We start from the raw sequence: 12,121 nt of genomic DNA, 5'->3' as shown, positions 1-12,121 counted from the left end.
CCCCTCTTACCAGCTACTTTAGAGAAAGCAAATGGCTCATCTGCCTGAGCCTCAGTTTCTTCACCTGCCAAATGGGAATAAAACTACCAGGGCTCAGGGGATTAAGAGAGAAACTAAAAACTAAATGTAGAAATGAGCTTAGCCCAGTGCCCAGAACTTATTAGGAGCTCAGTGTTAAAAAGTCCTCATTCTCTTCTGATATCAGTGCTTACCGTCTTCCCACACCCCCCTCACTCCATCCCCACACACAGGCACACACACCTCTACCCTGCAGCAGTTTGATCACACTCCCTGGCAGTCAGGACTTTCTGTGCTCTCTGTCGTTTCCAAAACACTGTTTCCAAATCTGCAGGTGGCAGCCGCTTTTGAGCCAGAGCAATTAGGCCATAACCCGCCTGCATTTCTCCATTCACTCAAAGATTTGGACACCCATGATAGCTGAGCCCCTCTCTTGTTGAGGCACAAAGACTTCAGCCTGTTTTACGAAGCACAGTGCCAGTAAATGCAGGCTTTTAACCTTGACATGTGTCATTCTGCATGGGTCTGTGGACAGAGTCAGCTGACAGTAATGAGTTCCAGGAACCCAGGGATGTTTATCTCCTACAAAGCGAAGGGTAGGCTGTGAGCTGGAGCTCAGATGCCACCAGAACAGAGGGCTCCTCCAGAGGCAAGCCTCAGACACACGATCAGAAACTAAGGCACTGGTCCTCAAGCTCAAAGTGCCAGGCTCAGACATCACCCAGGAAATGATCAGAGAAAGGCAAACAGCAAGAAATGCAGAATCACATCAAATACAATTAGTGCAGATCAATGCCATTAAAACAGTGCTGATGCCACCACAGGATGGCCTAGAACAACTTCAACTCAAGTAGCTCCGGCATTTCGCATCTATACTCTATTTAGGTACAACTAGTCCAAATTGCAGAAGGCAATGGCACCCCACTCCAGTACTCTTGCCTGAAAAATTCCATGGACAGAAGAACCTGGTGGGCTGTAGTCCATGGGGTTGCTAAGAGTCGGACACGACTGAGCGACTTCACTTTCACTTTTTACTTTCATGCGTTAGAGAAGGAAATGGCAACCCACTCCAGTGTTCTTGCCTGGAGAATCCCAGGGACGGGGGAGCCTGGTGGGCTGATGTCTATGGGGTCGCATAGAGTCGGACATGATTGAAGCGACTTAGCAGCAGCAGCAGCAGTCCAAATTGCAGCTTCCTTAAGGGAGTGTTTTTCCCTGGTGGCTCAGACGGTAAAGCATCTGCCTACAATGTGGGAGACCTGGGTTCGATCCCTGGGTCGGGAAGATCCCCTCAAGAAGGAAACAGCAACCCACTCCAATACTCTTGCCTGGAAAATCCCATGGATGGAGGAGCCTGGTAGGCTACAGTCCGTGGGGTCCCAAAGAGTTGGAGATGACTGAGCAACTTCACTTTCACTTTTAATGGAGTCTAGCATTGCCAGACGGAGAAGGAAATGAAAATCCACTCCAGTACTCTTGCCTGGAAACTCCCATGGACGGAGGAGCCTGGTAGGCTGCAGTCCATGGAGTCACTAAGAGTTGGACACGACTGAGCAACTTCACTTTCACTTTTCACTTCCATGCATTGGAGAAGGAAATGGCAACCCACTCCAGTGTTCTTGCCTGGAGAATCCCAGGGACGGGGGAGCCTGCTGGGCTGCCGTCTATGGGGTTGCACGGAGTTGGACACGACTGAAGCAACTTAGCAGCAGCAGCAGCATTGCCAGATGTTTCCTAATTCATCCCCCAAATAAACCTTTATTTATAAATAAACCTGGGAAGACTCTTGAAGACTCACCATTTACAAGTATAACAAGCATGGTGTGATTTACAGAGAGGCTCTTTCCTTATCTTGCCTGCTTTCTAAAGTGGTTGGGAGGACTGGCAATTTATACAGATAACGATCCTAAAAAGAATCTGAGCACAGTAGATGCTCAATTAATGCTAAGATTAATACTAGTAGGAGATTCTACACACATCAACATTTCTACTTTCAACCTAATAGCTTATTAGCTTTCTACACTGAGAAATTTTATGTTGTCAAAAAAGTATTAAGACATCAACAATTAGCTTTGGGAACAACTGTATAAATATGAGCATACTTTACTGTCTTGCTAAGGGTGACAGAACTCTGATGCACTCACAGCCTCCAGGGAAAGCAGTAGCCATCTGTTACATAAGTAACTCATTAGGTGAAAAGTCACTACTTCAACAAGATTAACTGAAAAATCTGCTAGAGACTACTGCCATTAGCCGCTTGATGAACATCGGGAGCTACAGATAATTTGAATGCTGAGAGAACAAAAGAATCTTGCTTAATTGAGACAGATGAGAATTCAGATGACCGCTGGTTTAAACTCTGAGATACATGTAAGACAGGACCTTTTTAAAAAGTTGCATTACAAGGTCATAATGACCCACACATCACTAGACCAGTAAAGAAGCATACAAGGGCATTTTATTTATATCTATCATTTTTCCTGAGTGGCTTGAGAAGCGTAGGTCTAGTAAACTTAAACATTCTGGTTAAGAAAAAGTCACCACTTAGAATATTTGTGCATTGCCAACATCTTGAGGCTCAGGATACAATCAAAAACACTGAACAATAAAATGAAACAGAATTTAGTTTCATCCCTCCTTGGATGATTCAGAAAGCACTTCAGGATCACTCAGTCTCCTTATGAAGTCAATTTCTATGGCTAGTTCCAAAATAAATAAACCAGCAAATCCATGGCACTAGCCTATTTTTGGTCTCTTCCTGATCTGAGTGCAGAAAATATCTGCACTTTTAGCTTTCTGGGTGGCAGTGCCTCTTACATGGGATTTAACTGCGTTTTGGTGGTGTTTCTCTGAAAACACAGGCAAAATGGCCTTTTGGAAAGAGTTTGGGAGTTCCTTACGAAGTTAAAACATATGCGTGTGTGCATGCTTAGTCAGTCATGTCTGACTCTATGCAACTGTATAGACTATAGCCCACCAGGCTCCTCTGTCCATGGGATTCTCCAGGCAAGAATACTGGAGAGGGTTGCCATGCCCTTCTCCAGGGGATCTTCCTGACCCAGGGATCGAACCCACATCTCATATGTCTCCTGCATTGGCAGGCAGGATCTTAACCACTGGCACCACCTGGGAAGCCCATAATTGGCTTAACATTTGTTAACTGGGCAATAATTCCTCTGAGAAATTGCTCCAGAGAGCCCATGGTCTGAACATCATCTCTGGGATGGGGAAATGGAGGTGCCTTCTCCACCAGTGGGCATCAAAGCCTAGCTTTACGTTCTTTCTAACCCTCAGCATTTGTCTTATCCTCTCTTTGTCTCCCACCTGTAGGTTATACTGAGAAGAAATAAACTAGGAGTAGAGAAAAATGGCAGAAGACTGAAAGATATGTTATGAGTAGGAGTCTAATGGAAAACATATGCGACAGATGACTACCAGAATGGATGCAAACAGGCATGACTCTTCATATGCCCCTTGGGAAAATCCTTACAAAGATAGCTGATCTATCATCTCCATGAAGATATGATTACTTTTGTTGTGGTCCGGACACAGGTGAGAGATCATTGCTGAAGGACATCTGACATGTGTCAAACACCTACTTCTTTCTTCTCCCAGAGTGCAGACACTTCTTGTGATTTCACTTGACCCCAAGTCACTGTGTGGGTGGGAGGAGCTTTATGTTGAGAGTCAAAAACAAACTATCCATCCTGCCATTGACTATCTGAGCGACATGGGAAGGACATTTGTCCTCTGTTGCACTCAGCTTCCTTCTTAATATAAGGATAAGGCAGAGTGGAGATGGATCATGGCTGACTTGATTCAGTCAAGTTTAATCACGTGTCCATCATGGACATGGCACTGAGCTTAAATTCCAGATCATGAAGCAAGCTGCCTCAAGCTCCCAGGTCAGGACTAAACCATCAATTTTAGAGCCCAGGGCTGTGACCATATGGAAGGAAAAGGAGCAAAACATGGTCTGAAGCTAGAAAACCTGGACTGAGCATCAGGAGCCCTCAGCTCTTACTCTGGCTCCTTTTTTTTACCTGGCTTTGGGAGCTTTTCTGGCTTCAGTTTCTCATCTGGAAATTGAGACTATTGTTATACATGAAAGATTCTTAACCAAGACTCCATGGACATCTTGGGTCAAGAGATGGAATTAAGGGTGTTCATTAACATCCAAAAATTCTTAGCAAAATTTTGTGGGGGGGCTGTGGTATGTGTCTAAGAGGAGATCTAGAGCTTTAGACATATTTGCTGAGGAGTTGCAGTTCAAAAACCATCAATAACTGCTTGTTCAGATGAAATCTATGATCCTTCCCAGGTCTAACATTCAATAATTCAAATAACAATATTGAAAAATGGAAAAATGACAACCCTTTGTGATTAAAAAAGAGAAACTACTCAGCTAAAACCAGGAACAGGCATGTATGCAGTCATCCTGATTATCAGTTTTTTGGCACCTGGCTGGTGGGCACACTCCCAGGTGTGGGCACCCCTGGAGCTGCTGGATCTTTGGGCAACAGCCACCAATGCTGAGCCAGGAGTCAGTCACCAATTCTGCTCCTCCCTTCACTGGGGATAGCTAGGTGGGAGTGAGGAGAAGGGTTGGCTCTGGGTTATGATGCTAAGGGTTTGAGTCCAAGTTGCTCTGCTTTGAGTAGCACTGGCAATCATTGTTCTCGGTCACAGCTTGGACTCTGCCAGGTTGGAATCAGAAATCAGGGACACCTGAACAATGGGTTGAAGATCACCCCTGCATCTACCTCGCTAAAGAAAAGGTCTGCAAAACCACTGGGGAGTAAAAATCAGATGACAAGGGGAGAGCTGGACAGTGCAATGCCATTTTCAGTCCCTTCAGTTCAGTTCAGTTGCTCAGTTCAGTTCAGTTCAGTTGCTCAGTTCAGTTCAGTTCAGTTCAGTCGCTCAGTCGTGTCTGACTCTTTGCGACCCCATGAATCGCAGCATGCCAGGCCTCCCTGTCCATCACCAACTCCTGGAGTTCACTCAGACTCATGTCCATTGAGTCGGTGATGCCATCCAGCCATCTTATCCTCTGTCATCCCCTTCTCCTCCTGCCCTCAATCTTTCCCAGCATCAGGGTCTTTTCCAATGAGTCAACTCTTCCCATGAGGTGGCCAAAGTATTGGAGATTCAGCTTCAACATCAGTCTTTCCAATGAACACCCAGGACTGATCTCCTTTAGGATGGACTGGTTGGATCTCCTTGCAGTCCAAGGGACTCTCAAGAGTCTTCTCCAACACCACAGCTCAAAAGCATCAATTCTTCAGTGCTTAGCTTTCTTCACAGTCCAACTCTCACATCCATACATGACCACTGGAAATACCATGGCCTTGACTAGATGGACCTTTGTTGGCAAATTAGAAACCCTAAAATGGCCTTTCATATCTGTGGGGTATCTACTGGGGCCAGGCCTGCCTAAGTTTCTGAATAGGAGTGCCTCCCTCGCTTGGGAAAGATCACATCTCCCCACAGCCAATAGATCATACAGCACTTATTTACTATAATCATCCATCATTCTTTGGAACCCAGGCCCTCTTCTTCCAAGAGGTCTCTGTGAGCAAAATCTGACCTTATACAATTTCACCCACGGGATTTTTCCCAACCCAGGTATAGAACCCACATCTCTTACATGTCTCCTGCATTGGCAGGTGGGTTCTTTACCACTGCACCACCTGGGAAACCCAGAGTCAAGCCAACCCATTCTCAAATCCCAGATCTGTTAATCACCATACTATCTGTTACTGCCTGGCTTTAGGCTAGAAAGTTACTTAAACTCTCTGAGCTTCAGTTTCTTCCTCTGTAAAATGGGGATAGTAATCATTTGTACCCTAGAGATTCACTGTGAGGACACATGAGATACAGTGTATAAAGCACACAGCACAAGCCCTCCTTGGCACAGAGAAGCTCCTAAAATAGTTACATCATTTTACCATTGTTGTTGTTATTACTGCCACTACTATCTCAAGGCAGTTGTCTGAATTAGTGTCTATGGTGTTCTTGACATATAAAATAGACATTCTGCAAGTGACTCCATGGCTACTGTCTTTTTCTTAACTCTTGGCCTTTGGCTTCCCTGCCAGTCCACAGGGAGTGCTCAGGACCCGATGATCCCCCTTCTCACCTTCCTTTTGTTGGTGGGGTTGACGTAGAGGTAACTGAGGACAGTCTTCAAACCCACTTTGTCATTCAGCTTTTCATAGGTGGTGCCATAATCTGTTGATCTGCAGGTAAAAGAGGAAGAAAGAAAGGAAAAGATTGTTTTACCAAATGGGGGATTGTGCTTCCAGGGGAGCCCAGCTCTACCCCAACCTGAATCTTTGTTCCCAAATTACATGAGTGCTTAGAAAGTGTTCCTCTGAGATGAAAGGCCCCATTAATTTTAGAACAGCAATTAGACTAATGCATCTGCTTACTACCTAAGCTTGCTCCCCTTTGTTCCCGGACTTTCTCAGAGACCTACTTTCCTGCCCTTTGTGAAGTGGTGCGGTGACAGGAACTGTGGAGGTAGGCTGCCTCTGGTGCTCAGCCCTCTATCCTCCCAGAGCTCTGTGGGGAGAGGCCTGAGTCCCTGCTGGGGGAACAATAAGGAGAAAGGCCAGACCTTCTCCTGAGGTACAACCACCTTCATGCCCCTCTACTGAGCCTGAAACCAGGAGACCCTCAGAGGGGCAGGAAGTGTTGCATCCAGGAGCCTCATGGGATCCAACAGCCAACCCCACCCACACGCAGCAGAGTCTGATGCTTCCTTCCCACAGGAGCAATGGTGGATTAGGGGGAAGAGCCAGCAACACTGAGCAGCTACCATTCGTTCTCCATGCCAATTTCCTGCTGGCTACCTGTTCCTCCTTTGGGTGCTCTGACCAAGACCACGAGCCAGGGCTCTGAGAACAAAGGCAGGCCAACCAATCCACAGGCTCCTTCCTTTCCATCCCGCCTCTCTCCTTTCCATGGAGGAGGGACAGCCAGTACCCAAAAGTGGATTCAAGAAGCCAAGCTTCCTGCTGCTCCCGCCTCGCTTCTCCACCCCCACCCCACACACCTCCCTCCCTTTTCAGGACCTGTATCATCAGGTTCTCATTCTGTCTGCCATCACCTTCCTTAGCTAGACTCAGGGAATCTCTCCCATTGGAACTTCAGGAAGCCACAGAGGACTACTCACCATCTCTACGGTCAGCTGACCCCAGGGGTGCCTGCATTCCAACTCTGGCCCTGTGCTCTCTTAGTAACTACCTGCCCTTGCCTTTTCCTTGATTACCTTCTAATCTAATCTCCCTCGATTTACCCACCTTCTAACTTTAATCTGCTTCTGCCTTGGCCCACAGCTTAGCTTTATAAGCCAAGTGTCCCAGGCCTGGCTTAATTACCCACCCTCACCTCTGGTAAGGCTTCACTGGCCTTCTCCCTGGTTGCCGCTCATTTCTCCTCTGCACAAGTACAAAGTTCCCCATCTGTTGTACACCCAAGGCACATACTGTGCATGAAATGTACTCTTTGATTTTCTGATATTGTCGTGATTAGTTTCCTTATATTCTGTTTCCCTCGCCACAACATAAGGTCCTCAAGGACAAGGAAATTCAGGGAAGGCTATGGGAAGAGTAAAGAGCATGAACTTGGGGCACAGCAAACTCTAGTTCATTCTTAGATGGGCAGATCCCTGGTTTCAGGACCAAGTGCAGGTTACTGCACCTGCTGGAGCCTCAAATTTCCTACTCAAAAAAATGGGGATAATCTAATCTTACAGGGCATTTACGAGGATAAAAAATACAACATGTTGGAAACTTCCTAACAGGATGTAGGCATTCTGAAACGTCAAAAAATAAATATACATAAATGAAAATACAAAGGACCTTCATGTCTTCTTTCAAAATGTACAGAACATCTTACACATCATGCACACTCGGCACATTTACTGAATAAACAAACGTCAGTATTTCTAATCCTTCCTTAGGCTACAGGCCCCACATGGTCATTGGTTATGCTAACTTTAATAATCAGCATCCCCCAAAAACTGAATTCTTATCTTCTGTCTCCTGTCTACCTTAGGCACTAGGAATCACTGCCGATGAGAGAAATCCTTGCCTTTATCTCTTGCACCCAGCTCAGTCTCCGGGTCTTAATGATGCTATCTCCTAAATAACTGAGACCCTGATCGTCTCATGCTCATTCCAATGCAGTGGCTAGTGCACCATCGTTTTTGCAACAATCCCCCAATCAGATGCTTTTCTTCAAACTTCTCCCCCTCCCACCAGTCTCCATGCTGTCATCAGGCTGTATGTCAACCACACAGATCTGTCCACCGTACTCCCTGGTAGTAATCACCCACTGCCTACACACAGTGAAGTTGTATCTTTCAAGCTTAGTCTTGTAAAGTCTGGGTGTAACTTCCCTTACTAGACCCATTTCCAGCCACTGGCTGCTCTGCCCCTTCCTCTCCAGCCTCATTCAGCTCCTGAATGTCCTGAATTTTTATTGCCTACATTTGTGGCACAGCATTCCTCTCTGTCTGAGCTATCTCTACCCCCTATTTCCTTTACTTAGTAAATTTCTCTCTAATCTTTATTCTCAACTCTATTATCACCCTCCTTCCAACTTTCTCACTGGGGAATTAATCTCCATTTCCTTCGTGTGCTTGTACTACCTCACACATTTTACTATTCTAGTGTTTATCCTATTGTTGTGATCATACTATTTTTATTCTGTAACTTTTTCCTCAACTATACTTCCCCAAGAGCAAAAAGCCATTTCTTATAATGGCCCAATGCATTGCACCATACATGGTACTAAGTGTGCTGAAAATCTACTGATTACTGTATTGTTTTGCTTTGTTTTTATTTTCAAGGGTTAATGAATACATGAATCTGTCTAAATCTACTCACATGTTCTCAAACACCTGCTGATGTCCAAGGACAACTCAACAGAGAGCCACACCTAGAAAACATACCTGATACTTCAGATGCTGGCCCAATTTGCAGAATGGTAAAGTCTTTTAGCATCTGGTACCAGGGAAGGATCTAGCATCAGGTTAAATGACACGAGAAGTAAGGTTAAATGACCAGTCATTCTGATCTCCTATCCTACCCAGGGCAGGGGAGAAGACATATCATAATCTTGAGAGACTATCAATAGTATATTTTTATTAATACAAATAAAAAATTTTTATAGAACAAACTGCTTCTTGATTCTACAGTCCTGAAGGCACAAAGATAGCACCAGGTGGGGAAAGAACATTGAACTTGGAATCTAGAGTAAAGAACTGACTCTGAAATGTACTCAAAGTGTTACCCTGGAAATGTCTTCTCTATGTCTGTTAAAGAAAGAATCACCCTGACATTTCTTAAAATGGCAAGGCAGACATAATTCAGGACTATTGCAACAGGTATAGGGACCACAGTAATGAGGTTTTGAAATAGAGAAGGGAGATTAGGCCATACTTCAAATACACCAAGGAAAATGTAGGAACTTAAAGCCAAAGAGAAGGGTGGGAAATCAGTGGATAGAACATTACTAAGAAGGTATGGAAATTCTTTGCTGACTGACAAGATTCTTGCTGAAGGCAGGCTGGGGTCATCAGATGTCACCTGGGTTATGGTTGGGGATGAGGACTTCGATCAGATATGGAGTGCAATGAGATATTGTGAGGGGTGGTGGGGATTCTGGCTAAACTCACTTAGCAGGATTGTTGCTAAAAATGGGCTCTTGAGGACATACCTAAGGACTGGCCCTAGGTGAAAAGAGCTCAGAGGATCCTGACTAGAGCCTGGTCAAGAAGAGAATCTTTGCGAAGCCCCATTCTATCTTCAACACAAGAGTTTTAACTCAGATAATCATAAGGCCCCTTCTGGACTTTAAATCTTATTATCCCACCAACACAGTGCTAAGCTGTTTCCAACTAACGACTTTTCTTCATGCTATATATAGCAAACATCTTGCTTGTAAGAGCTAAATTCTCAGGTCTCCTTTCATGACTGATGTCACAACAGACTTCCTTCCAGAATCCAAATAACCCTCATCAAAGGTAGTGTACTTAACATGACGCATAGTCTCTCTTTCTGGAAGCTGCACAACCAACTCACATTGACTTTGCTCTTTTCCAAAAGTGGCTGCTAAGGGTAGGAGCTTCCCAACAAAGGATATGCCATGGCTCAGCTTCCTTCGCTTCTGGGGCAGCGGCTGCTCAAGCAGGCACATAGACACAAGTCTCACTCAGTGAGGGTGCCTCAAGGAGCCAGTGGGCCCTGGACCAAAGGAGGCCTAGACTCTGTCCTTTCTAGCATGGTCACTGCACACTGCGCTGACCACAGAGTGTGGTGGGCTTCCTTCCCCTGGGCTAGGGGCAGCTGGCAGAAGCCTCTGCACCGCTGCCAGAGCCAGCAGTGCCTGGAAAAGTCACTTTGACAAAAAAGCAGATCATCCTTCACCTCCTGACTCTAGACATCTGCTGGCAGGGTCACTTAGAGGAAGCAGGCTCATTTCCCTATTTTAAAGCTAACTTCCCAAATCCTGATGCTAAACTCCTAAAGCTGAAATGTCCAGAAAGCTGGAGATGCCACACATGCACTGGGCACCTGCCATGGGCTGGGCCCTGGGCCAGTTACCATTTGGAACAGCTCAGAACACACAGCTAACCTGGCAGGCAGCATGTGAGAGGTGCCCAGCCACAGCACTCCCAGCTTCTGTGTCTCTGCTCAGATTCCTCCAGTTCCAGAAGGTTATTCCACTGCTCTGTGTGTGTGTGTGTGTGTGTATCTTGCTCTTCTGTTGTCTTTCATTATGAATTATTTTCAACACACAGAAAACTACAAGATGCCAACCATAAATCTACCACTAGATGTATGTGTTGTCCATCAACACAAATACTTGATTATCTTTTCAAGTGTTTTTACATTTACATAAATGTTATCCCACAGGATATATGTTCTGCAGCTAGTTTATTTTGTCCAACATTCAGTTTGGAGGATTTTATGCATGTTGACACACCTAGCCATAATCCATTCATTTTAACTGCTGTGGAGCATTGTAGTTTACCAATAAACCATTGTCTATTTATCCTTTCAAACTCTGATAAATATTTTGTCTTTTAAAATTTGCTATGATAAATATTTCAATCACCATTTTTACACAAGTCTTTTCCAGAGAGACATCTTGATGTGAAATTACAACTCATACCCCATGCACAACTCTCATACCCTAAACATAACTTCTCTGCTGGTTATTGACAAATTTTTCTCTAAGGGGGCTGTACCTTCAAAGAGACACTCCCTTAGTCTCCAGCTCCAGAAACTGAGTCCTTCTTTATTGCCAGGGTCTGAGTTCACAGCTCCTGACCAGTCTTGTCCCAGCTCTCTCCGTGTCCAAAATCTTCAATTCCAGAGCAACTGAATCTAGTTAGTAGCTGGACCGAGTCCTGGCCTCGAGACTCAACCATCTCTTGTTTTCCCATTTGCATCACTGTTGGTCATCTGCTCTGTGGCTCCACCCTGCCCAGGGACCTGCTCGTTGTCAGGTTGAGCCTCCCAGCTGCCAACTACTCACACTCCTCCCCAGGTACCCCAGGCTCACTGGTAGACTAGATGTCTACCCTCTTCAACTCCCCCAGGACTCCTGGTTTGAGCCCTCTAACTATTTAGGAGCTCCTGTCCCATCCTGATAAGCCTCCAGAAGACTTCCATGTGGGCCAGTACACTCTGGGAGCACCGCCTTACCTCACCAACCTAACCTGTCATAACCCAGGTAGCTACCCAAGGCCACATTCTCAATGACAATTTCCAGAGCTGAGTTGTGAATATAGTATACTTTCATCCACCCAGCAAGCTCCCATTTCTCTGATGAGCTTCTAGTGGAGAGGCTGGTGGCAACAAACATATGGGCTGCTATTTTAAAAGTAAAAGAACAGAAAAGAAAAACTTCCAGCCAACGCAGCCAAGTCGGCTTCCCATTAGAACTGAGCTGGAGCTCAGTACTCACCCCCCAACCTCCACCCCAGCCCACTCTGCATTCCCAGCACCACGTTCCTGCCAGAGGTGAGAGGGCTCTGCAGGGCATGCTGCCAGTTCTTATGGGGCCACCAGATGTTCAGGATGGG

The 12,121-nt window shown here is 45.6% G+C and overlaps 1 protein-coding gene across 2 annotated transcripts in view; it reads right to left on the bottom strand.

Annotated features, from left to right (window-relative positions):
- Positions 1–12,121, bottom strand: part of SORCS3 (sortilin related VPS10 domain containing receptor 3) — a 637,309-nt gene that overhangs the window by 349,427 nt on the left and 275,761 nt on the right. For both annotated transcript variants that reach the window (XM_025274418.2, XM_025274419.2), the window contains exon 3: positions 6,161–6,260. In XM_025274418.2, coding sequence (XP_025130203.2) covers positions 6,161–6,260 — 100 coding nt within the window. The remainder of the gene's footprint in view (positions 1–6,160; positions 6,261–12,121) is intronic.

The sequence above is a fragment of the Bubalus bubalis genome, chromosome 23 (assembly GCF_019923935.1).
Source record: "Bubalus bubalis isolate 160015118507 breed Murrah chromosome 23, NDDB_SH_1, whole genome shotgun sequence".
Classification (NCBI taxonomy): Eukaryota; Metazoa; Chordata; class Mammalia; order Artiodactyla; family Bovidae; genus Bubalus; species Bubalus bubalis.
Note: the sequence above shows the minus strand (reverse complement) of the source record. Positions and strands in the feature narration are given on the sequence as shown.